The sequence below is a fragment of the Chiloscyllium punctatum genome, chromosome 25 (genome assembly GCF_047496795.1).
Source record: "Chiloscyllium punctatum isolate Juve2018m chromosome 25, sChiPun1.3, whole genome shotgun sequence".
NCBI classification, from domain to species: Eukaryota; Metazoa; Chordata; class Chondrichthyes; order Orectolobiformes; family Hemiscylliidae; genus Chiloscyllium; species Chiloscyllium punctatum.
In genome coordinates this window covers 39,518,606-39,544,017 of record NC_092763.1, presented here as the reverse complement: position 1 = coordinate 39,544,017, position 25,412 = coordinate 39,518,606, and the positions used below count along the sequence as shown (strand labels likewise).

Here is a 25,412-nt window from a genome sequence, read left to right as displayed (position 1 = left end):
GAGGGCACGTTAACCTCACAGGCAAGCAGCAGAATCTCACTGAATATCACAACTTCCATGTCTACTGGAAATCTTAACCTAGTGTTCAGGTCAATGACCTTCCATTAGGAGACACTCCATATTTTACATCCTTACTCTCTCTGTGAAGCAATCAGTTAGGCTTCCTGCTTTTTATAGTTATACTATTCTGCCTACTGGCAAATGTATATGTGCAGATGATTGTGAGGAAGCAATAGAACCCAGCTGTTACTTTCATGCTGGTCATTTAATCCTACAACATTCACTGTTATGTTCAGAATAGCTGCTCATGCAAAGTACTTGAGGACTGCCTTTGCCCTTTGAAAGTATCTCAGGGAGAAGCAGAGCTTTCAGCAAAGGGTGATATTGAATGTGGAGCATTGTCTTGTGACAGTGTTTACAAACAGCTCCCATTATCTAATTTATGACAATTTGTTGGTATCTAGTTTTGTGCGCCACCAGTCTTCGTTAAAGAAAGCTGTCAATTCATCAGTTCACCAGTGAAAGCATCACAGCTGCTGGGAGCCTGACACCAAATGTGATTTAAAGAACTGAAATGATTATTCACTCACTAGAATGAAAATACATAACCGTTCAGAAGTTTTATCAATTCTTCAGTATGTGCACATTGAAAAAAAATAGATGTCAAGTGAGATTCTCATTTGTAACAATGTTTTGGTTTTATCTCTGTGCTCAATCTGAAGCTACTCCGGATTTCTCGGGTAAGTGATTGCTTTGATGTATAGATAGCAAAATCATGTTTTTTGGCACAGAATTCTTTTCAGTGTAACGCAGCATAGATTTGCAAACTTCCACCTCAAAATGAGATGCCTCAGAGTTATTGAGATCAATAACAAGGTTTAATCCAATACTTTCAAAAAATGTCAGACCAGTTCACATTTGAGAAGGAAGTGTTTAGGATTACTGCCTAGAATCCTTGAGACATGTGTGAATCTTTAATTAACTTTATCTTAAACCTGCTTTCTTACAGGATCTGATTGGTTAGTAGGTAAAGGCTTTTGGAGATGTGCAAAGGAAGAACTACCAGAAGATTCTGGAGCTAATTTCTAGACCAAACACTGCTGCTGGCTGCAGCAGAGTATACAATTTTTCTCAAAGTTCCTAGTGAGGAAAGGAAATTTCAGTCAGGATTTCAGCTGATATTCAAAAGTGCACATTAAAGGCCACAGCCATATGAGACTGAGAAAAGTGATTTTGTCTGATTTTGAAAACTAAGAAACATGGCTAGTTAATATTTGGATGGTAGACTGTTTGGGGATAGCAGGTGCAGTAAAGTTTACTTCTAGTGTCTATAGTGTAATGAGAATTATATTTTACTCACACCAGGAAGGTTGAAACCAGACAGAAATATTTGGCAAATGTTCTTATTGGTCTGGAATCTCTTGATCTTTTATTATCTCAAAAACTAAGCAGAATGAGACTAGGTTAATACTTGGTTAATCGATCCCCTGAGAATACCAAGCAGAATAGCATTTTTGGTCATTAACAGGTCCAGACAGCAGGCAGTTAAGAGATTTGTGTGACCAAACTATGCCTTTCTTTTCCGATTACAACCGCACCAGAGTGTCCTTGGAAAGGAACATACGGTAATCACCATTATGTTTGAAGCATTCTATAACAAGTGGTTACTGCAGGAGCTGGTACTGTTATGCCCTAACAGTTCTATTTCATGTGACAGGTTTCTATTGAAGTGGCTGTCAAATCAATTAGATTAAACATCTTCTTTAGTTTTGTTCAAAAGAATTATGCATATTAAACAAAGGCAAAATTGGGTTTAACAATGTTGATGTTTTCAATGATTGGATAGTATGCTAACGCTAATTGACAGCTCATACTTAAAGGTTGGCCATTTTAACCATACAGTGGATGACAGACAACTACTAATGGACTGTACTTCAGCTGTCAAGCAAGCTCCAATAAAATGTATATTAAGGAGAAAATTGCAGAAGGAAGTTCTTGGTAGTGAAGGTTATGAAATAGAATTATAAAGAAATAACTAGCTATAGAAAGCAAACAGTAAAGTAATGTTTCTCAAATTGATAAAATTAATTAAGTGTCCAAGGAGATGTGTTGGACCATTCTTATTACTGTGGCTACAATATTGAGAGTGGTGTGTGTGTGGCTATTTTGTGCACTCCATTATAAATAAGGGAGCTGTGGAAAACATTCAATACTGGTTCACTGGAATGACATTAAGATTAAGGTATTGAAAAGTGCACAGTCTATCTTAAATTTCATTGGAAAGATAAAATGACTCAAACTTTTAAGCAACAAGTGAAGCGAATAGTTGTTAGACATTTGCCACATGTGTGGTACTCTACATAAATAGGACGCTACTATCAAACCAAAAAGAAGTTCTGTCTATTATGTAAGTTAAGCGATATATGAAATTCTGTGTTGGTGTGCTGCAGGCTATACATTCTAATGACTGGTGAATCAAAACAAACAACACAATCACAACAGGTGAAGTAATAACTGTATTCAACTAGCCCATATTTACAAAACACAGAACACAAAGTCCAACATTACATTTGATTCTGTGATTGGATAGCCCTTATTGTATAATCCTGGATGTGCTAAGTAAAACAGTGAAAGACAATTTAAAATTATCAGTTAGAATTCCAATGCAAGGGCGCATCACACTCACTAGAAGCTATGTACCTGTATATTATTACATAGGGTCTTGTCCTCTGCAAGTCAAGAGAATACTTTTTTTAATGAACAAAAGCACTGGGGCAACTTTTCACTGATAGGCTCATCACAATGCTTTTAAAAATCAGAATTTACTTGTCTTTTTTGCAATTAAACAAAATAAAAATCAGAGGGTAATTACTCCCTGATGTCTGCCTCAAGGCAATACCTTGACCAATTAGAGTCCTGTCATCAACTAATCAGTATTCATTTCTCACCTGTTATAAATTGTTATTTCCTTTGCAATATGTTATTCATGAATCTGTCCTGGTAGATGCAAGGAAAAAAGCTTCACATTATGTTTCTTTTTTCACCAATAATCAAGTTCTGTATTAGCAGGAGAATAGAAGAGGTTATTGTTATGATGGGGTAATTAAATGCTACAAGGGTCTTTTGATACAGCACTACTGCCCTAACCTCTGGGATAGAACACTGTGGTTCAAATCTGACTTGCACCAGGGGTGTGTCATAATATTTCTGAACAGATTGATTTAACATAAAACTAGAGCTGCATCAAGTGGAGCTGAAGTCATTCAAGGTACTTAATAGAATTGATGAAACAGTAAATAATAAAGTTAGGCTGGTATATCTGATTAAAAACATAAATTACCATTAATAGTAGAGCATAAAAAGTTGAGAAGGAATTTCTAATGCAACCAATGATTAGAACATAGAATACATCACTGCATGTGAAACTAATTTAATCATCATATTTATGAAAAATATGAAGGCATGAGAGGGAAGAGCCAGTAGATAGCTCTGATACAAGGGCTGGTTGGATGTTCTCCTCAAGAGAGGGAAAAGATAGGTGGAAATCAGAAAGGAACTAGATGGCCTGGGCAAGTCCAAGATTGATCTTACCTGCCCATCAAGGGAACGGTCAGGAGGCAGATCAGAGCACAACTGTCCATTGTATCCAGGTGGCTGGTACAGCAGTATGAGTTTATTTGGGAGGAACACATGCCAGCTGCAGCTGCTGGGGAAATGAAAGACACCCGTTGTTGTGAGGGAGGAGCATGATGAAAATGTTCTCCAGTGGACTGCTAGTTTCCATGGAAACATGATGAATGTATTTTGCACTCATCTGAGATTTGCACACCCTGCTAAAACAAAACTTTTGCCACTTTATTTTACATGTCACCAAAATTATTTAGGGTTGAGGGAGAGAAAATTTGAGGTACAACACTGATTAAGTACACATTGTGTGCCCCGGATCATCTGAGAGGAAGATAGTCATTGCAGCAGTATGGACATCAGGGCCAATCACCTACCCCTTCCCTGTTGACCACCCTATATGCCGTCAATCCACCACCCAAACCCCTCACATGCCTGGCACCCTGCATCCCACACACCTTAAACCCTACCTACCTAGTTCCTCACCCATATGGCACATCTATTCCTCACCCATTTGCAAATCTACCCTTTCACCCATCTGGCATTCTAACTAATCACCCACCTGCTAAGTATCTGCCATCCTAGTCCCTCACCCTGGCACTCCAATTTGCCACCCACCTGCCTCTCTACCCCTCACTCATCCTATCCACCAATATCAAATACTGCCCTCCACCAATCCACCTGGTACACTAATTCCATATGGATTAATGCTGGCACCACAACTGTTTACAATGCATATTAATGACTTGGAAGAAGGAAGTGAATGTAGCCGAATTTGCGGACAACACAGAATGGGCGGAAAGGCAGGTTGCAAAAGGGATACCAACAGCTTACAGAGAGATGTTGATAGGTTAAGTAAGTGGGCAAAAAGTTGACAAATGGTGTATAATGTAGGAAAATGCAATGTTGTTCACCTTGGAAGGGAGAACAAGAGAACAGAATATTACTTAAATGAAGAAAAGCTGCAAAAAGCTGTAAGACAAAGGGACTTGGAGAGGGGGGAGGGGGTGTACTTGTACATGAAACCCAGGAAGTTAGCACACAGGTGCAGCAGATAATCAGGAAAGCTAATGGTATGTTGTCCCTTATTTGAAATCAGTTAGAGTATGAGATTAGGGAAGTCTTAGTGCAAATGTACAATGTGCTGGTGAGACTAATCTGGAGTACTATATAGAGTTTTGTTCCCCTTATTTAAGGGAAGATATTGTTTCCTTGGAGGCAGTTGAGAAAAGATTCACTTGGATGATTCCTGTTATGGGGGGGATTGCCTTATGAACAAAGGCTAAACTCTACTTACTGGAATTTAGAAGATAGAAAAATGAGAGATGATCAACTTGTAACATATCAGATTCATAAGGGTCTTGACAAAGTAAATGCTGAGTTGATGTCACCCCTCATGGGAGAGTTTAGGACCAGATGACATAGTCTCAGAATAAAGGGATACCAATTCAAATCTGAGATGAGGAGGAATTTCCTCTATCAAAGGATTGAGAGTCTCTGGAAGTCTTTGCCACAAAGAATTGTGGGGGCAGAGTCGTTGTGTATGGTTAAGGCCGAGATAGATAGATTCTTGATCAATACGGGAATCAAGGGCTATGACTAAAATACAGGAAAGCAGATGTGAAGAATATTGGATCAGTCATTCTTTTCTTGAAATGTGGAGCAGGCTTGAGGGGTTGACTCCTGTTCCTATTTCTTAAGGTGTTATGCTTTTCCCTTACCTACCTGCCACTCACTTCCTCACCAATCTGGCAATCTACCCACCAATCACTTGCCACATTACTTCTCACCCTACCTCTCATCCATCTGCTACTCTACCGCTAACCAATATTCAGTTCTTCTATTTTCCTGCCAAAATTCATAAACTCACATTTTCCCACATAACATTCCATCTGTCAAGATTTTGCTTTACTGTCTACATCCCTCTGCAGACTCTGTGTCATTCTCACCACTTGCTTTCCCACATATTTTTGTCACATTGCAAAGCTTGCAATAGTACATTCACTTTCTTCAACCAAGTCATTTAAATCTACTGTAAAGAATTGTGGCCCCAGCACTGATCCTTGTGGTATTCCACTGGTTTCTGATCACCATCCTGAAAGTGCACACGCCTCCTGAAATAAAGTAGAGTTCACCCCTTTAAAGGAGGGAAAATATTTCAACTGTAACAAGTGTAGCGGCTGAAACATGAGCCTCTGATAGGAATCAAACAGTAACCTGGATTCAGAGCAACAGTGGGAGTGATCTGGAAAGCTTAGTTTAAAAAACACCTCCACTGAGCTGGAGTAAAACTAATGTTGGGATTTGAAAACCAAAATGTGAACCTTTTATTGGAGTAGAATGTTGGTGAAATTGAAAATATTTGTTATGTCAATTTGCAAATTGACGGTGCAGAGATTGTTTTAACAATGTACCTAAGATCCCAAGAGCAGGTGTGGTAGGAGAGGCACAATGTGACAGGAATGTGTAATTTGAAATATAGGCTGATTGTAAAAAATTTTAGTTTAAATGACGTGCGTAATTCACAACTTTAATGATAGGTCTACCTCTCAGTCTGTCAGTAATCAATTTTCATTCTCTAGGATACCTTCTAAAAATTCTACAGAACCACACAGCTCATGCGTGTGATGGAGATCGCCTGTCAGTAAGCTGCCCACCTCAGACATCTATTAGCATTCTGTCTGCTTTCTATGGTCGCCGTGTTCCCAGTGAATATCTGTGTCCCGGTAAAACGAACTCTTCTGCTGAAAGCACCAGTTGTGCTGCCCTCACTGCTATACCGGTGGGTTATGTAAAATTTCATCCAGGTTGAAAATGCAAATTAATCACTTATAAATACTGTTTCTAAATTTGCAGATCTCATCGAATTTGAGGTTTTCAAAATCAAATTTACAAGGGGAAGTTAATTCTTGCAGAATGAGAATAACATTGGCAAATGAATTTCAATATAGCAAAGTGTAAGGTATTGCGGTTTGACAAGATAAATAAGGAGATCACATTTTATTTGGGAAGTAAGAATCTAAATGGGGCAAAAAAATCCAGGAGTACAGGAATACGAGCATGCAACTCACTGCAAATAGAAGAAAACAAACAAAACACTGGGGCTTACTTCTAGAGGAAAGGAATTGACAATTATCTAAGATGTGTTACTTATGTGAGGTGAAAAGTGTCTACATTTTATCTATAGACTTTAATAATTTTAAGAGTTTGAATCTTAGAATAGTGGCATATGGGGATTGGTACTTTTATAAGTATTCCAAAGAAAAACTAGATCAGATATTCTTTCTGGAACAATGACTAAATCCAGTAAGTATCAGAGAACAGGAACACTTGGAATGTTAATGGAAGATTATTTTACTGTGCTGGCTTGTGACAGGGAGTCTAAACATTGAAGACCATTGGCTTGCTTTTGGTTCAGGATAACCAAGCATTGATTTTGGCTGAGGAAACCCCAAGATTAAATGTTTTGGGTAGTTCAGTGGAAACTCGACTAGAGTCAGAAGTAACTATAGTTTCTCTCCTAAAAAAAGGAATATAGCACAGGAATCTGCAGTTACTTCGGTATAGAAATTTAGCTTGTAAAGCTTCCAGACTGGGAGCATTTGGTTAGAAATTTACAGGACATGTGAAGCTGAGAAAGTCTGGGCTCACAGCTGTGAGAGTATTAATGGGAAAAGACTTCACAGCTCACAGGAAGAAACTGGGCAAAATCACATATCCAAACTTATAGATTTGAAACAAAGGTGCAATTTCTCTGAATTTGAATTGCTGTTAAATGGTAATATTGGGGATAGATGGAGAAGTTGTTCTGCAGGGTGTTTTCAGATATTATTCTTTTGTGTTCTAAAGGTTGTTTCTTTTTGTTTTTGCGTAATAAACTTCTGTTATTAAAGAAACTTATGAAAGCGTGAATGAGCACCATGTTAACTATATCACACAGATTTTATTTCGAGATCTAACTTCTCCAACAGTAGCATCCCCTGGGATCATAACGAAGTAATGAACCTTGGTTAAATATACTTGCAATATTGTGTACAATTCTGCTTGTCATTTTGTGGAAAACGTATAAAGGAACTGAAGAAGGTGTAAAAAAGATTTAGGAGAATGAGGTTATAACTATCATAAAACAACCAATGGTTTTGGTCTCCTCATAGAAGCTGAGGATTGACTTAATTAAATAACTTTGAAACCATGAAAGATCTTGATCTAGTAGATGAAGTGAGAGAATGTTTCCTCTTCTGGAAAAAGCAAAACAAGATCTAGAATATAGTTACCAAAAAAAATTAAAGGGGGAATTCAGAAGTCACATTTTTAGCTAGAGACGGATAATAATGTGAAAATTAAGGTGAATAGTAAAGTAAAGTTAAGAGGAAACTAAATAAATATACCTGGGCAAATACTTGAGTTTTGTCATAAAATTTAAGATCTGATCGTTTTGTGATATTGCTGTCTCCATTGGGAAACTGTAAGTAATGTCAGTTCATTAATGGCCATCTGCTACGAATGGACCTGTTAATCTTTTCTCGGTGCAATACAAAAAGAATGACTAGGACAGAATAGAATTCTTGTTTACACTGTATTTCAGAAATTAAGACTGAAAGATTTCTGATACATTCTTTGAAAGTTCAAAAGTTGAGCTTGAGGAGCTTTCAGCAATTTGATATTCTCATGTTTGGACATCATATTCAGGAATACAGTGAGTCAACATAGTACCTAATTGAAGAAAATAGCACTGAATACATATTTCAGGACAATGTGGGAATTCAACTTTAACAAAGAAGATTGGTGTCATTAAAAAAAACACATTTGGCTGAAAATGATTAAAATAGGATATGAGGAAAAACTAAACACTTTCTTCATAATGATAGCATTGGATGTTTTTGATGTAGTTTATAATGAGTGTTGTTGTGAGACCCCAGTTCAAAGGAATACGCTGAAATTGATGAAATTTTGGACTGTCAGTCTGGCAGAAAGAATGTGATTACATTAAGAATTGCATTCCAAGAGAGGAAGCATTTGCTAAATCAGATTTAGGTAAATTGCACTCTTGAATGAAAGAAATTTGCTCATAATGGCAGGTATCGCCCAGAGTTAGAAACCAAACTTATAGACATGTTCATTGGAGTCATAAAGAACAATAAACTAGGCCATGCTTTTGAGAAAAGTCAATAGTCTGACACGGCAGAAAACCAATGATGTGGCCAACGCCATGGAAATGGCTGAAAGAGATAGTTACAAATTACAAAGGAATTCCTTTAAAGGCAGAAAGCATTCCTGTAAATCAGAAACAAAAAAAAACGAAGTTTCTGGAAAAGCTCAGCAGGTCTGGCAGTATCTTTGGAGATAAATCAGAGTTAACATTTCAGGTCAAACGGAGTTCTGAAAGGATTTCTTTTTCTTGTGCTGGCAGGGGAAGTCCAAAGGATTTTAGTGAGTTCCAGGCCACAACAGCTAAATCTACAGTATCAGACTCAGCAGATTACATGCCAGTGTTGCCATGGGAGCCAACAAGCATTTAAAAGTTTGTGACAGAGTTAGTTGAGGAAAGATGGAGAGCACAGCATTTGAAAGATATTTGGATAGTTACATGGATAGGAAAGGTTTAGAGGGATATGGGCCAAACACAGGCAAATGGGATTCTAGTTCAGTTTAGAAAACCTGTTCAGCATGGATGGGTTGGGACAAAGGACCTGTTTCTGTGCTTTATGTCTCTATGACTTGTGTGGGCCACAAACAATGGGTTGGACAGCTTGCGTTGAATGGCATGTTGCTTTGCCCATCTATCTTACTTAACCTATATAATTCCATGCAAAACAAAATACCAAAGTGCAATTTTACTCTCACAGTTTCTATTAATTAAACTGAAATAATGTAAAGTTGCTATTTATGCAGTAGAGGAGATTTTAGTTTGCAATATTCCTTCCTTGAAAGGATAAGATTTATTTACTGATAGGAGCTATGCCCAAAAGTTGTGGCAGCTAATGAAATGATCATCCACATCTACTTGGCTGAGATTCACTGCCTGACAAATTCAGATGCCTTCCTGCAAATGCAGTGGTAGTGACGAGATGCAATGAAGCAGCAGGGAAGGCAGTGGAAGCTGAGAAGGTTCAGCCTGGGATGGAACCAATCAGCAGCATTTTTAAAGAACACACTCTTTCCACATATGTGCACAAAATCACTTTTGTCCTTTTCTCTATTAAGTCCTTATCTTATTATTAATTATATTATATTATTAATTATTGTATATTATATTATTTATAGTATATATTTATACTATTTATATAATAATTATTATATTATAAATAAATATATTATTAATCCCCTCCCATCAAGGCCACGCGATCACACATATCTATAAAAATATGCACGATAGTTTGATTGGTGCCCTTCACTGTAGGAATTAATGAAATTTTAATGATACTGTTTCAGCAATCTTTAAACAATACTTAAAAATGATATTTCTGATGCAATACGAGTTTTTGCTGTCAGGGGTATCGTATTAAAAACACTTGTTATGAATTAGCTCAACCGCGTCAACTTGCTGAGAAATCACAACATGTGCAGAATGCTGCTGAGGATTCTGGCACATAATGTAACTGGGAAACACATAGAAACATGGGTTTCTCTATTGTGGCTCACTTCAAGTGGAATCTTCCTGGAAAAAAAGATGAGAAAATGTTATTTATCCAGTGGGCAGTTCATTGCATCATGATCACTTTGTTTCTCCATGTACCATGGAGAATAAACAGTATTTGTCCTTCTTGCAGAAGGTGTATGATGAGTGTCAAGACCTACGCTCCTGCCAGTTTTCAGTCAACAGTCGGGTTTTTGGACCTGATCCCTGTCCTGGGACCAACAAATATCTGATTGTTTCATATAAATGTAAGCCTGGTAAGTACAAAACCAGATAACGTGTTTTAGCAAGGCACATAATGGTACCACAATTAGAGTGCGGATGGAGAAGGATGTTTACAACACTACTGTTGTGAAATGTTAACAAGCATGTTGCTTGGGGTTTACACATAAGAAAACCATAATATGAATATCAAAGAAACCTGATTTCAAACATGACCATACCTATTCCCTTGGAATATTCCTCAGAGTTTAATTGCGTACAAATCAGCCTGAAATTTCCACAAGGTGTATTCCAATTACCAATCACAATAACTTCAGCAGAAAATCATTGGAAACCCTGGAGAAATGACTTCAATGGAAATTCTACCTCTTTTTTTTATTCAGTAAAAAATGTTTCCAGAGTCTCACACAGGCCTGCTTTTGATCTCTTCCTCTTCCCCAGCTGCATGCTTCAGCCCAGCATTTGGAGGCAAGGATCAAAATTCCATTGGCACATGTGATACACATTTTAACTGGTCCCCCATCCTTGCAACCCTGTCTCTGTTTACCACACTGCTTGGTTAACTTGAAGTCTTTGGTGAGCCATAATGTCCTTCATTTAAATTAGCCACAGCATGGAGTTTCGATCAAAACAAATGGGCACAGATTCATTACTTGGTCCAAACCCTATCCCTGTTTTCCAGCTTCATCCAGTTTTTCTTCTTTTATGTTACAGATGGACACAAAAGCAAGCTTGCATGTGAAAATGATGAATTACAACTCCAGTGTAAGAACCAAACCATCCTTGTCCTATATGCTGCAAGTTTTGGACGAGTCCTCCGTGGGAATATGGAATGCCCCTCTGTGAATAGTACAATGCCAGATATTGGTGAGCACATTGGCAAGTGTTCCCAATTTGTTGAATATTTCTAGCACTTTCATAGAATCCCTACAGTGTGGAAACAGGCCACTTGGCCCGACAAGTCCACACCGACCCTCCGAAGAGTATCCCACCCAGAGCCATTCCCCTGCCCTATAACCCTACATTTCTCCTGACTAATGCGCCTAGCCTACACATCCCTGATCACTATGGGAAATCGAGATGGCCAATTTACCTAATCCGCACATCCTTGGACAGTAGGAGGGAACTTTCTGCTTTTGTTTCAGATTTCCAGTATCGGCAGCATTTTAGTTCTTATTTTTGTTCAGCTATCACAAGACACTTTCCAGCAAATATAACTGACCACCAAATGCAAGAACCATGAGTTCCTCTATGTTTATTAGCCCAATCTCCATAATCCTGTTAGTCCCCAGATCAGCTAACTCAGCATATTCAGGGAATTGAGATCTGAAATCCTTTTGGTTTCTGTATTTAATGATAACCCAAGTGACAGCGTTAATCATTTAATGATCTGAGAGCTCATTATTAATGTATTAACTGTCATCTGGAATTAAGATAAAAATACTAGTTTGATGGCAAACATGTAACCATCATCAATTGTTCTTAAAAAAATAATTTGGTTCACTAATATACTTCAGGGAAGGAAACTGCCCTCTTTGCCTGGTCTGGCCTACATGTGACTCCAGGCCCACTGGATTATGGTTGACTCTTAACAGCTCTGAAATAACCTAGAAAGCCAATTTGTTCAAGGGCAATTAGGGACAAGCAAACAAATGGTGGCCTTGCAGGCAAATTCCATATCCTATGTAAGAATTTTAAAAAATGTTTTTAAGTGTAACATTAATTACACTGCTTTTTATTCCTTATTATTTTGTCACAGCTATTGTTCATCAATGAGGTAAGGAAATAAATGTTAAATTAAATGGATGTATTTTCATTGACAAATAGTTAAGTGTTGCTATCATTTTAGAAGTATAAAGGCTTGGCAAACGTGAGAGAGGAGAATATTCAGTGAAATTGAGAGAACGTTTTGAATTTGCATTGCCAGTACGATAGTTAATTTTAGATCCTAAGATCAAAGTAGAGAAAGGAGGTCATTCACTCCATCCATCCAGAAAACACATAAGCACTTGTAGAGATAGGATTTAAAATGCAAACAGAAACATAGAAAATAGCAACAGGAGTAGGCCATTCATCTGTTGACCTGTTTCACCGTTCAATGCGATCATGGCTCACCATCCAACTTTGTACCCTATTCCCGCAGTCGCCCTCTACCCTTTGATGCCTTCATATATGAGTCCTTCCATCCCAAGGATCAGTTTGGTAAACCTTCATTGCACTCCCTCCATAGCCACAACACCCTTCCTCAGTTAAAGAGCCCAAAAGTGCACACAATTCTCTAAGTGTACCCTCATCATGGCCCTGTACAATTACACAGCAAGACACCCTTACTCCTGTACTTGAATCCTTTCACAAATGGGGGCCATGTATTTGAAGAAAATTAGATGGTACAATTGTTTGAATAACGTTTGTTCTTTTTAAGAGTGCTTGTCACCTATAGCTCTGAAACAAGTGTCATCAAGGTGTCATGGCAAACCGAATTGTTCCATCATTGCCAGTGTTCTGAGTTTTGGTGATCCCTGTTTCCCTGGAGTCCGCAAACAACTGCAAGTATCATACACATGCGGTAAGAAAATCAAAGACTTAGATGTATTACTCATAAAAGAGATATTATGCAGGGCATAAATAGGGTGAATATTCAAAGTCTTTTTCCCAGGGTAGGGGAGTCTAAAACTGGAGGGCAGAGGTTTAAGGTGAGATATGAAAGACTTAAAAGGGACCTGAAGGTCACACAAAGGGCGATGCATGTTAGAACAAGCTTCTTGATGAAACGGTGGAGGCAGGTAATATTACAACACTTAAAAGGCATCTGGATGGGTATATGGATGGGCAACCCTGAATAGGGAGGGTTTGGAGGATGTGGGCCAAATATTAGCAAATAGGGCTAGATTAATTTAGGATATCTGGTCGGTGTGGATGAGTTGGACCAAAGGGTCTATTTCCATGCTGTATATCTCTATGATTCTAGATAAATTAAAAATATTACTTTAATTATCCGTATTTTCAAATTTCAGTTCCAAAAAAGCTGTTTGAAGAAACTGGTCAAGGAGCAGTGAAGCCATTCCTAATATCGGATTACACTCATGGTACAAATTCAAATATTTGTCTGTTTCATGGAATTGAGTAAAAGATATACTTTGCAAGTAAACCAGTTACTGAAAAAAACACTTCTACATTATCATATTTATTTTTCAGTGGTGTTGTTACAGTTTGAAAACTAAAGAACTATTTGAACCAACAACAAATGGCTCTTTTTGTAAAATATTAGCCATCTCCAAAGCACAGTAAACTAACAAATATAACTGGTAATTGCCAAAAACACTTAAAATTGAGCCATACAGTTTTCTACCAGAATACTGTGTGACTGAATCAGTTCTCCTCCAAGTTGAAAATCACTTCATGCTGGTCTAGCAGCAATGCCTTCATCTTGCAGTGAATAAATTTTTAAAAACACAGGGAAGTCATTTTAACATATTGTGCCAGTACTATAGCAAATGGACCATCCTTTTGACACCTGATTCAATTTTTCTTTTCCAAAATATTCCAAAAACAAGAATAAAGGTCCCAGATCGGACTACATAATTAATTGATCTCAGTCAAGTCAAAAATAAGGTACTACAATTGACCTCTGCAAGCAAGACTGTACCTGGGAGAGGAAAGTTTGGTCAGGCCTCCCAGAGAGAACCACTACAAAGTATAGATAATGGGTGAGATCAGCCATAATATCTTCTGTTGAAAGTTGTACAGTCTAGAGTACTCTAGAATGACCTCATTCCTGATGAAGGGCTTTTGCCCAAAATGACGAATATAGATAATGGGTGAGATCAGCCATAATATCTTCTGTTGAAAGTTGTACAGTCTAGAGTACTCTAGAATGGCCTCATTCCTGATGAAGGGCTTTTGCCCAAAATGACGAATTTTCTACTCCTCGGAGGCTGCCTGACCTGCTGTGCTTTTCCAGTACCACTCTAATCTAGACTCTGATCTCCAGCATCTGTAGTCCTCACTTTTGCCCAGTCTAGAGTACTCGCTGACTAGGAGATGATCAAAATAGGATTCTTGAGCAAAGCATTTTAAGGAGGCTATTGTTTGTGTTCCATGAGGAGCCAATGCCTTCAGAAGAGAAATGGAGAGAATTAGAAACAAATTTTTAAAAATCATGTCAAGAAACTCATGTACAGATCATTTCAGCGATGGCATTCTCAGAGCCTGCTGGCATCTATTGAAGAATGCATACTTGGTGAGATAGTCAGGTGCAATATCAAGTTGCATCTTGGGAAGCAGCAGACTTCAGAGAGAATAAACATAAAGACCATAAATGACCAAAATAGACATTCTATGAGTTAGGCAAGAATAACCATGAGAACAAATCTTAAAAAATACAGAAATAGTGGTGAGTGGAAATTTCACTGATCTAGTAATCAACAGAAACAAGCTAAATTTAAATCCAATTAACAAATCTGGAAAATAAAGCCTGTCCCAGTCATGATGACAATGGGACCACTGTCAGTTGTTGTAGAAACCCACCTGGTTCATTGATGTCCTTTATGGAAGAAATTATGTCACCCTGACTGAACCTGGTCTGCATGTGATTGACTAACTGCCCTCTGGAATGATGCGGCAAGTCAGTCAATTCAAGGACAATTAGAGATCAGCAACAAATACTGGCCTTTCCAGAGATGCCCACATTCTATTAAAGATTAAAAAGAGATTCTTGATATAAATATATGTGCAACTCCTGAGGAAATTATGAAAATGTGTTTGCTACAACAAATGGAAATATATATTGACAAACTGCAGAAATTGGAAATGATGACTCAATTCTATAAAACTTTTGCCTTCAAAATTATTCTGTGTGAACAGTCGGGCACATCCAATATGCATAAGCAATGCATCTGTTATTTTAAAGAGAAAAGATAACAATTATTTTAACACATTTTACACTGGGTACAAATGTGATACTTGACATTTGCAGAGCATAATTCCAAATCCATGCACATTATTTTTATCATTTTCAGCTTAGAATTGGTTGAGACCCATTTGCCACAGAATCCTTTTTCAGCAAAATTCTGCACAGTACAGATAGTCAGTTATGAAAACACTCTCAGATAGTTTGTACTTATTTACTACAGGTGGTTGGTATAAAGGCCCAAGAATATCTATGCTTTATGCCAAAGATGTCGTGATTGTTAGCAGTTCTCTGGCCACTTTTGCCCACCTTAGGGGTATGTTTCTTTGTGCGGCTGATGTGACTAACAACGCTTTAAAATTAAGAAGACTAAATACATTTGATAATAATATAATTTACAGTGTTAGTGATTTGAGATTGGTTATTATCAGCTCACTTGCTAACCTTCCTTTTACTTTCACTCATATTTTGAGCTATTGTCTTCCCAGTTATGTAAATGAAAATAGTTGAACCAACTAACTTGACTAAACTTGAAGGAATAAGTGCCTTTTTCCTTCATAGATCCGAGACAATCTATTATTTGAATTTCCAATCCCAAGATCTCACTAACAACTCAGAGGTGTCTCAATAATGGCAGAAATTTACAGTTTAAATGGGCACCCTGTCCAGTGCATGTTTGACCAATTCAATGTAAAGAAAGAACAGGATAAAGTGGGACAGTTGATGAGATTCTGGCTTGACTCTTGCTGTTTGTCATGGAGGTAAATTCATTGAAAACATTAATAACTAATCTCATTACATTATATATAGGAAAATCTACAGACCTTTGGGCTTGATTTTTAACAGGGAAGCAAGGGTTGAGTGTTCATCTTACATTCAAGGATCTTGGAAGAAGAACCCTCTCTCAGATTTTTAAAAAATATTTAATGCAGGACCTTAGTTATAGGTTACATTTTAGTTGCTCTTTGCTCCCCAGCCACAGCTAGTCAATTTGAGATGCTGGCTGGCTGCTGAGTCTTAGGTCTACAGCACCTGGCTACATTTGGGGAATAGAGTGGAGAAAGAAAGGGATAAGAAAGGCTGGTGGGAAAAGAGATTTGAGACTAGAATTTAGTGGAAGTGTGTGAAATGGGAGCTGGGGAATAATCAGGCAGAGAGTGGTTGCGGGAAGTTAGCTTAGTATGTCAGGAAGAAGTCCCGGTATTTCTCCTGGCCCACCAGCAGTGCTGGAGAGATGCTAATCTCCCAGATCCAACTATTGTTGTGTCTATTCCATTGCCAGGTTTCCTGAGGTCCAAGAAACCCAGAAGACCAGTTTAAATTTAAAATGGATGTAAAATGAGATATATGCACCCTTATTAAATATTAAATGACCAACCTGCCTCATGAAACAGTTTAGTTGTCTCCTGATTGCCTCAACTTAAATTGAAGACGCCCAAGGTCCAGGCAGGTTGGGTCCATGTTTAAGATTTTTAACATTTTAAAACACCACCCAGAGGTGTGGTTAAAATTCTCTCATTGATCTCTGGTATACATTTCAGAAATTCTCAGAAAGGCATTTCAAAAGCTAGATGGCTGATAACTTAGTTTACAGTCTGCATAACAAGATTTGATTTTTGCCAAATCTGTTTCAACTCAGGTCTCCCAGAGAAGGCAGCTCTATACTTTGTGTCAGGCGTTTGTTCTGGCTTAGTATTCATCCTCTGTGCTATTGGATTTCATATGTTGGTGAGACATGATCTTAGGAAACTCCTCAGAGAGCCAGAAGACAACCAGGAGTGTGAAAATGGACACACCAAGATTTCAGATGACGATGATGACAATGCTTCCTCTGATGTCTCATTTAGACGGTTGACCAGACAGTACAGGACCTTAGACAATATCTTCAGCCCTGAGGTAGCAGCTGTAATGGTAGACAGAGTTGAACAGAAAGAACAACGGGATGAGGAAATGTGGCTGAATAAAGAATCCAGTCCCTATGCAATTCAGAACCTGAATCAGCATCCAAACTGAATATAAGAGCTGGGAGGAATTATACTGAAAGATAAAGATGATGTAAACTTGATGATTAAAGTTTGAGAATTTTATGAAATAGACTTGATTGAGTAGTGATGATATTTGAAGAAGTCAAATATTTGAATATAGTGCGAGAAAAATTATAGAAACCAGGATACAACTTTCATAGTACTGACCACTGGGTCACCCTTTTCTGTTTTATCACTTCCTTTGCTTTCTTGACTCGAATGTTTTTTCATGATTTTCTTATTTTCCTTTAAGCTGTATCCTTTATTCTGTGGTTAAAGAACCTTCTAAAATAGGAGCAGCAATAGGCCATTTGGTTCACTGAGCCCACTCCACCAAACAACACGATCGTTGCTCATCCTCTCTCTCTATATCATAATCCCTCTCTCTCCACCACCCCCCCCCCCCCCACCCCCATACTCCTTTACATATTTAGTTTTTGGAAATATATCTTTAATATCTTATTTATGTTCAAAATATTTGTCACTACAGCCTTCTGCAGCAGAGAATTCCACTCCTGTCCACTAGAACACTATCCACTGAACAAAGAAAATTCTCCTCATCTCAGTTGAAAAAGGCTACTGTTAGCCTGAGACTGATTCCTCATTCTGGACGCCAGATTGTCCAGGTCTGTCAGAACTTTAACACATTTCAATGTGATCACCCCTCATTTTTCTAAACTCCACAGAACACAGTCCCAATCACTTCTCAAACAACAAACCTGCCATGCCAGGAATGAGACTAGTGAACATTCCTGCACTCCTTCAATGGAAAGTAAGGAGACTAAAATTGCACACAATACTGTAATTGCAGTCTCATCGAGATCCTTAAATCTATATTTAAGACTTCCTTGCTCCTGTACTCAAATCTGTTTGCAATGAAGGTTAACATACTATTTGCCTTCCTTACTTCTTATTTTATCTGCATGCCTGCTTTCAATGACCAGAGTAAAAAGACACTCATTTACCTTTGAATGTCAACATTTCCAAATCTATCCCTACTTAAATAATTTTGTACTTCCAATTTACTCTACCAGTTCACAACACATTTACAGTTAACCACGTTATACTGCATCTGCCATCTATTTGCCCACTCAATGTGTCTAAATGGCACTGAAGTCTCCTTACATCCTCTTCATCACTCATACTCCTACCTAGTTTATTTGTTGTTACAAAATTTGAAATGTTTACACTCAATTCCCTCATCTAAATCATTGATTACATATTGTGAATAGCTGGGGCCCCAAGAACTGAACCCTGCAGTTCCCCACGTATCACCATCCTCTGAACATGACCCATTTATTCCCCTACAGCTTCTTGCCTGCTAACCAATTTTCAATAAATGCCAGTATGTTAACACTGATCTCATGTCCTGTACTTCTGCACAATAACATCTTAAGTTTTTATTAAAAACATACTGAAAATCTAAATACACCATATCCACTGATTCACCTTAATCTCTTCTGCTAATCATGTCCTTAACAATACCAATTGCCAATCGCTATTTCCATTTCATAAATTCATGTTAACTTTGTGTAATACTTTGAACTTTGTTTTTGAAAAGTGTCCTGACTTTACATCCTGTATAATTAACTCCAGCACTTTTTCCAACACTGACATAGGCTAACTGATATATAATCCCTGCTTTTCTCCCTCCCTCCTTTTTTAAACAGTACAGTTAGATTTACCATCCTTAACTGTTCCAGAAGTACAGAAGTTTGGAAGATGACATTGAGTGCATCCACTATTTTCATGGCCACCTCCTTTGGTATTCTGCGATGTAGATGTAGATTAATTGACATGCTTGCCTCTATTTCTCACCTTGCTCCTCTTGCATGAGAATTGTCAACACTGGTGAGATGTATCCTTAAAGGTAATATTATACAATCCCCCAAATCCAACTGTCTACCCCATTGCAAATTTTCTTCTAATTCTATTCACGGTAATTCTGTTATTAATATGTGCTCAAAGAAAATGGAGCATAAAAACTCCCTGACACCTGTCTGAAGTTGAACCAAGCTTTAAAAACCAATGTCCAAGATAAATGTCACACCATATATCGGTATCCACTCAGCCTAGATCTACTCCCATAAATTGGTTCAACTCGTCCCTGTTTTAGCTCATCAACTGCTGGAACCTTCAGTCATGCCTTTGTTGCCTCTGGAGTTGGTTTTCTAGGATCCTCTTTGACGTACTCCCATTTTCCATTATTCAATAACCGAAGCTCAGCCAAAAAGCTGGTGCCCACATGCTAACTCACCCCTGTGCTTGCTGCTCTATATTGGTTTCTGGTTTCAGCAACTTCTTGAATGTTAAAATTTAATCCTCATTTTGAAATTGCTTCTCGCTACACCTGTGGCTTCATCTAGCCCATCACTGTCTGAAATAATGTGGCATTTATTTAATTCTGACCTCTTGAACAGCCTCAAATGTTAATTCATTCACAATTGATGGCTGTACATTCAGTCATCTTGGTCCCAATTCCCTCCATAAACCTCATCTGCCTCTAGCTGACTTCCTTTTTTTTTAAGTTGCTCCTTAAAACCAACTTCTTTGACTAATGTCAGGGGAGATAGCAGCTTAGTGGCAGTGTCACTGGGCTAGTAATTCTGAAGCCCAGGCTCATTCTCTGGAGCCATGAACTCAAATTCCACCATAATAGCTGGTGGATTTAAATTTATTTAATAAAATCTAGAATTCAAAGCTTCCTTCAGTAATGTTGAAATCATTGCAGAGTGCCATTAAAAACTCATCTAGTTCACTAACGTCCTTTAGGGAAGGAAATCTGCCATCTTTTCCTGTCTGTGGCTCCAGTCCCGCAAAAGTTTGATTGATTCTTAACTGCCCTCTGAGATGATTAAGTAAACCACTCACTTGATGAGCAATTAAGGATGGGCAATAAATGCTGGCCTCGTCATCAACATCCATATCTCATCAAAGAATAAAAAACTTCAGGTTATCTACATTATATAACACATTCCACCATCCTCATACTCAAAATAATTAGAGTTCATGGAAGTTTCTTCCAAAATTAAAACCTCTATAGCATCCCAATATCAACTTGAGCTTTCCTGCTATTCACCTCTCTTGTAAATCGTTATAGCTTCATTCTCAGACACTGAAGAAACAGTTGGCTTGTCAGTGGGGTCCAACTTTGTGAGAAGGAAGGTAGGAACCCAGAAATTTGAAATTGGGAGGAATGTGCGATAAATTGAATTAAAATGCGTAGGTTACTCAGGTTATATTCTCACAGGAATAACGCCTTCCATTTCACTTCTTACATTTGAATATCCAATCCCTGATAACAAAACAAACATATACATGTAACACTACACAAATGTGCGAGAAGCTACTATTTTACATATTGCATTCTTCAAATGGGCAAAATTTTAAATGACTGAAAAATGAGAAGCACTGCAGGTGTGGTTGTGTGGTGTTATGCAGCTTTAAAATCCTTCGCAGCAAAACAAAATGTCCAACATTAAAACAAGGAATTCTTGATTGTAATTAAGCGGACTGTTTGTAAAAATGCCAGATTTTATCTATTCAGCAAAGTTGTAATCTATTTTAGCAAAGTGTGCAATGTAACAGGAAATAATAGCTGAAACCATGTGATCTTTGTTATGACAATAAAACAATTATTGGCATAAATCAGTTTAAAGGTGCTATTCTGAGTATGGATTGAATAAATATAATTGGAAAGTAATGTGCAAATGCATGCATTTGTCTGAAGAACACCTCCCTGCCAATTTAATTGTGTTGTTAACCTGGCTAAAATAAACATATTTTTGCCTCTTAAAAGAAAAGTTTAGATGAATGTTCTAATTTCTTAAATGTTAAAAGCTTCCAGATATATCAATGAATGAGTATATTTGCTCCTCCTGGTGGAATGGAGCTTGGGTTCTGGCTGGCTTTGGGCTAGCCGACCCCAGAAAATATTTGGACATAGCCATAGGGTGGCATGGTGGCACAGTGGTTAGCACTGCTGCCTCATAGCGCCAGAGACCCGGGTTCAATTCCCGCCTCAGGCGACTGACTTTGTGGAGTTTGCACGTTCTCCCCGTATCTGCGTGGGTTTCCTCCCACAGTCACAAAGATGTGCAGGTAAGGTGAATTGGCCACGCTAAATTGCCCATAGTGTTAGGCAAGGGGTAAATATAAGGGTATGGGTGGGTCGCACTTCGGCGGGTCGGTGTGGACTTGTTGGGCCAAAGGGCCTATTTCCATACTGTAATGTAATCTAAAAAAGAAGTTATAAAAAGGGAAGCCACGGTGGCTCAGTGGTTAGCACTGCTGCCTCACAGCACCAGGGTCCCAGGTTCAATTCCAGCCTTGGGTGACTGTCTGTATTGAGTTTGCACATTCTCCCCATGTCTGCGTGGGTTTCCTCCCACATTCCAAAGATGTGCAAGTCAGGTGAATTGGCCATGCTAAATTGCCCATAGTGTTAGCTGCTTTAATCAGAGGGAAATGGGTCTGGGTGGGTTACTCTTCAGAGGGACGGTGTGGACTTGTTGGGCCGAACGGCCTGTTTCCATGCTGTAAGGAATCTAAAAAAAATTTCTCTTTTTTGTATTATTACTATGAAACTTGCGATTTTTTTTAAACAGGCTCAAGTTAAAGACATGCAATACTGAAGCTGGTACATAAAGTTATCTGGATGCTAGATTTCTGTGTTTAACTTGACTGAGTTTGCTGCTGACAAAGTGAAACAACAGACACAATGCGGTTGGTGTGGTGGACATAAATTTCCACAAAGCGTTTTGAAGTCCATGGAATAAGCAAAGATATGAAATTAGCTGACTGATAGGTGATAGAGTTGTGATGAACAATTTTTTTATAAACTCGAAGAAAGTAGATAGTGATGCGGCAGGAGCAGCATTAGGATAACTGTTTTTATTAATATTGGTAATTGAATTAACTGTGTATGTACAGTACAAGGTACAACTTCAAAATTTAGCAAATGACACATAATGAAGCATAATGAACTGTTAGGAGGCTAGAGATAGGAAAGTTACATGTGAAGTGTAACAGAGAAGTACAGAGTGATAAGTGTTAGCAGGAAAAATGGGGGAGCCAATATAAACTATATGTGCAAATCTCAAGGGGGAGGAGGTGGTGGGTAGGAGCAAAGAGACCTGATAGTAGATAGGCACAAATCATCATGATATGGCTGATTGAAAAGGTGGTTAAAAAGACAAATAGAATCCCTAGCTTTATAAATAGAGCACAAAATAAGGAAGTTATAATACACTGGTATATTGTGTCCATTGATGTACCACATTTTAGGAAAAATGAGAAGGCTTTAGAGAGGTTACAGACAAACAAACATATATACATATGAATTGGCAGCAGAAGTAGAGGCAGAACAGGGAAGGCAGATGAACCCAGGGCATGGTTAGGAACATGGGACTGCAATATTATAGCAATTACAGAAACATGGCTCAGGGATGGGCAGGACTGGCAGCTTAATGTTCCAGGATACAAATGCTACAGGAAGGACAGAAAGGGAGGCAAAAGAGGTGGGGGAGGTGGGGGGGGAGGCATTTTTGATAAGGGGTAGCATCATGGTTGTACTGGTGGAGGTTATTTTCAGAAGTACATCCAGGGAAGTTATTTGGGTGAAACTAAAAATAAGAAAGGAATGATCACCTTATTGGGATTGTATTATAGACCCCATAATTGTCAGCGGGAAATTGAGAAACAAATTTGTAAGAAGATTTCAGTTATCTGTAAGAATAATAGGGTGGTTATGGTAGGGGATTTTAACTTTCCAAACAGACTGGGACAGCCACCGTGTTAAGGATTTAGATGGAGAGGAATTTGTTAAGCGTGTACAAGAAAATTTTCTAATTCATGATGTGGATGTACCTAGGAGAGAAGGTGCAAAACTTGACCTACTCTTGGGAAATAAGGCAGGGCATGTGTCTGAAGTGTCAGTGGGGGAGCACTTTTGTGCCAGCGACCATAATTCTATTTGTTTTAAAATAGTGATGCAAAAGGAAGATCAAGTCTAAAAGTTGAAGTTCTAAGTTGGAGGAAGGATAACTTTGATGGTAGTAGGCAAGAACTTTCAGAAGCTGATTGGGCACAGTTGTTTGCAGGTAAGGGGACGGCTGGAAAATGGGAAGCCTTCAGCAATGAGATAACAAGAGTCTAGAGACAGTATATTCCTGTTAGGATGAAAGGAAAGGCTGGGAGGTGTAGGGAATGCTGGATGACTATAGAAATTGAGGTTTTGGACAAGTCAGAGAACTATAGACCAGTGAGCCCAATGTCAGTGGTGGGCATGTTGTTGGAGGGAATCCTGAGGGACAGGATGTACATGTATTTGGAAAGGCAAGGACTGATTAGGGATAGTCAACATGGTTTTGTGCATGGGAAATCAGGTCCCACAAATTTGATTGAGTTTTTTGAAGAAGTAACAAAGAGGATTGATGAGGGCAGAGTGGCAGACGTGATCTATAGGGAGTTCAGTAAGGCATTCAACAAGGTTCCCCTTGGAAGACTGGTTCACAAACTTAGATCTCACAGAATACTGGAAGAACTAGCCATTTGGATACAGAACTGGTTCAAAGGTAGAAGGCAGAGGGTGGTGGAGGGTTGTTTTTCAGACTGGAGGCTTGTGACCTGTGGAGTGCAACAAGGATCAGTGCTGGGTCTACTACTTTTCATCATTCATATAAATGATTTGGATGTGAGCATAAGAGGTATAATTAGTGAGTTTGCAGATGACACCAAAATTGGGAGGTGTAGTGGACAGCAAAGAAGGTTACCTCAGATTACGATGGGATCTTGATCAGATGGGCCAATGGGCTGAGGAGTGGCAGATGGAGTTTAATTTAGATAAATGCGAGTTTAATTTAGATAAATTAAATTTTAGCAGGACTTATACACTTAACAGTAAGATCCTAGGGAGTGTTGCTGAACAAAGAGACCTTGGAATGCAGGTTCATAGCTCCTTGAAGGTGGAGTCGTAGATAGATAGGATAGTGAAGGAGGCGTTTGGTATGCTTTCTTTTATTGGTCAGAGTATTGAGTATAGGAGTTGGGAGGTCATGTTGCAGCTGTACAGGACATTGTTTCAGTCACTTTTGGAATATTGCGTGCAATTCTGGTCTCCTTCCTATCGGAAGGATGTTGTGAAACCTGAAAGGGTTCAGAAAAGATTGACAAAGATGTTGCCAGGGTTGGAGGGTTTGAGCTGTATGGGGAGGTTGAATAGGCTGGGGCTGTTTTCCTTGGAGCATTGGAGGCTGAGGGGTGAGCTTATAGAGGTTTAGAAACATAGAAAAAAATACAGCGCAATACAGGTCCTTTGGCCCTCGATGTTGCGCCGATCCAAGCCCACCTAACCTACACTAGTCCACAATCCTCCATATGCCTATCCAATGCCCGTTTAAATGCCCATAAAGAGGGAGAGTCCACCACTGCTACTGGCAGGGCATTCCATGAACTCACGACTTGCTGAGTAAAGAATCTACCCCTAACATCTGTCCTATACCTACCACCCCTTAATTTAAAGTTATGCCCCCTCGTAATAGCTGACTCCATACGTGGAAAAAGGTTTTCATGGTCAACCCTATCTAAACCCCTAATCATCTTGTACACCTCTATCAAGTCACCCCTAAACCTTCTTTTCTCCAATGAAAACAGCCCCAAGTGCCTCAGCCTTTCCTCATAGGATCTTCCTACCATACCTCCACATCCTTCCTATAGTATGGTGACCAAAACTGCACACAATACTCCAGATGCGGCCACACCAGAGTCTTATACAACTGCAACATGACCTCAGGACTCCGGAACTCAATTCCTCTACCAATAAAAGTCAGTACGCCATATGCCTTCTTCACCGCACTATTTACCTGGGTGGCAACTTTCAGAGATCTGTGTACATGGACACCAAGATCCCTCTGCTCATCCACACTACCAAGTATCCGACCATTAGCCCAGTACCCCATCTTTTTGTTACTCATACCAAAGTGAATCACCTCACACT

The 25,412-nt window shown here is 38.7% G+C and overlaps 1 protein-coding gene across 2 annotated transcripts; it reads left to right on the top strand.

Moving 5' to 3' along the window:
- The first annotated feature begins 485 nt into the window (after nt 1-485).
- LOC140495873 (protein eva-1 homolog C) lies at nt 486-17,484 on the top strand. 2 transcript variants are annotated; one of them, XM_072595083.1, is made up of 8 exons: nt 486-740; nt 6,207-6,406; nt 10,395-10,518; nt 11,198-11,350; nt 12,906-13,049; nt 13,498-13,569; nt 15,616-15,708; nt 17,032-17,484. In XM_072595083.1, the coding sequence occupies exons 1-8, from the start codon at nt 638-640 to the stop codon at nt 17,403-17,405; spliced, it is 1,263 nt and encodes a 420-aa protein (XP_072451184.1). In that variant the 5' UTR covers nt 486-637; the 3' UTR covers nt 17,406-17,484. The 2 variants fall into 2 exon arrangements, with proteins under 2 accessions (XP_072451184.1, XP_072451185.1); XM_072595084.1 differs by lacking the exon at nt 15,616-15,708 and having other exon boundaries at nt 487-740.
- The last annotated feature ends 7,928 nt before the right edge of the window (nt 17,485-25,412 follow it).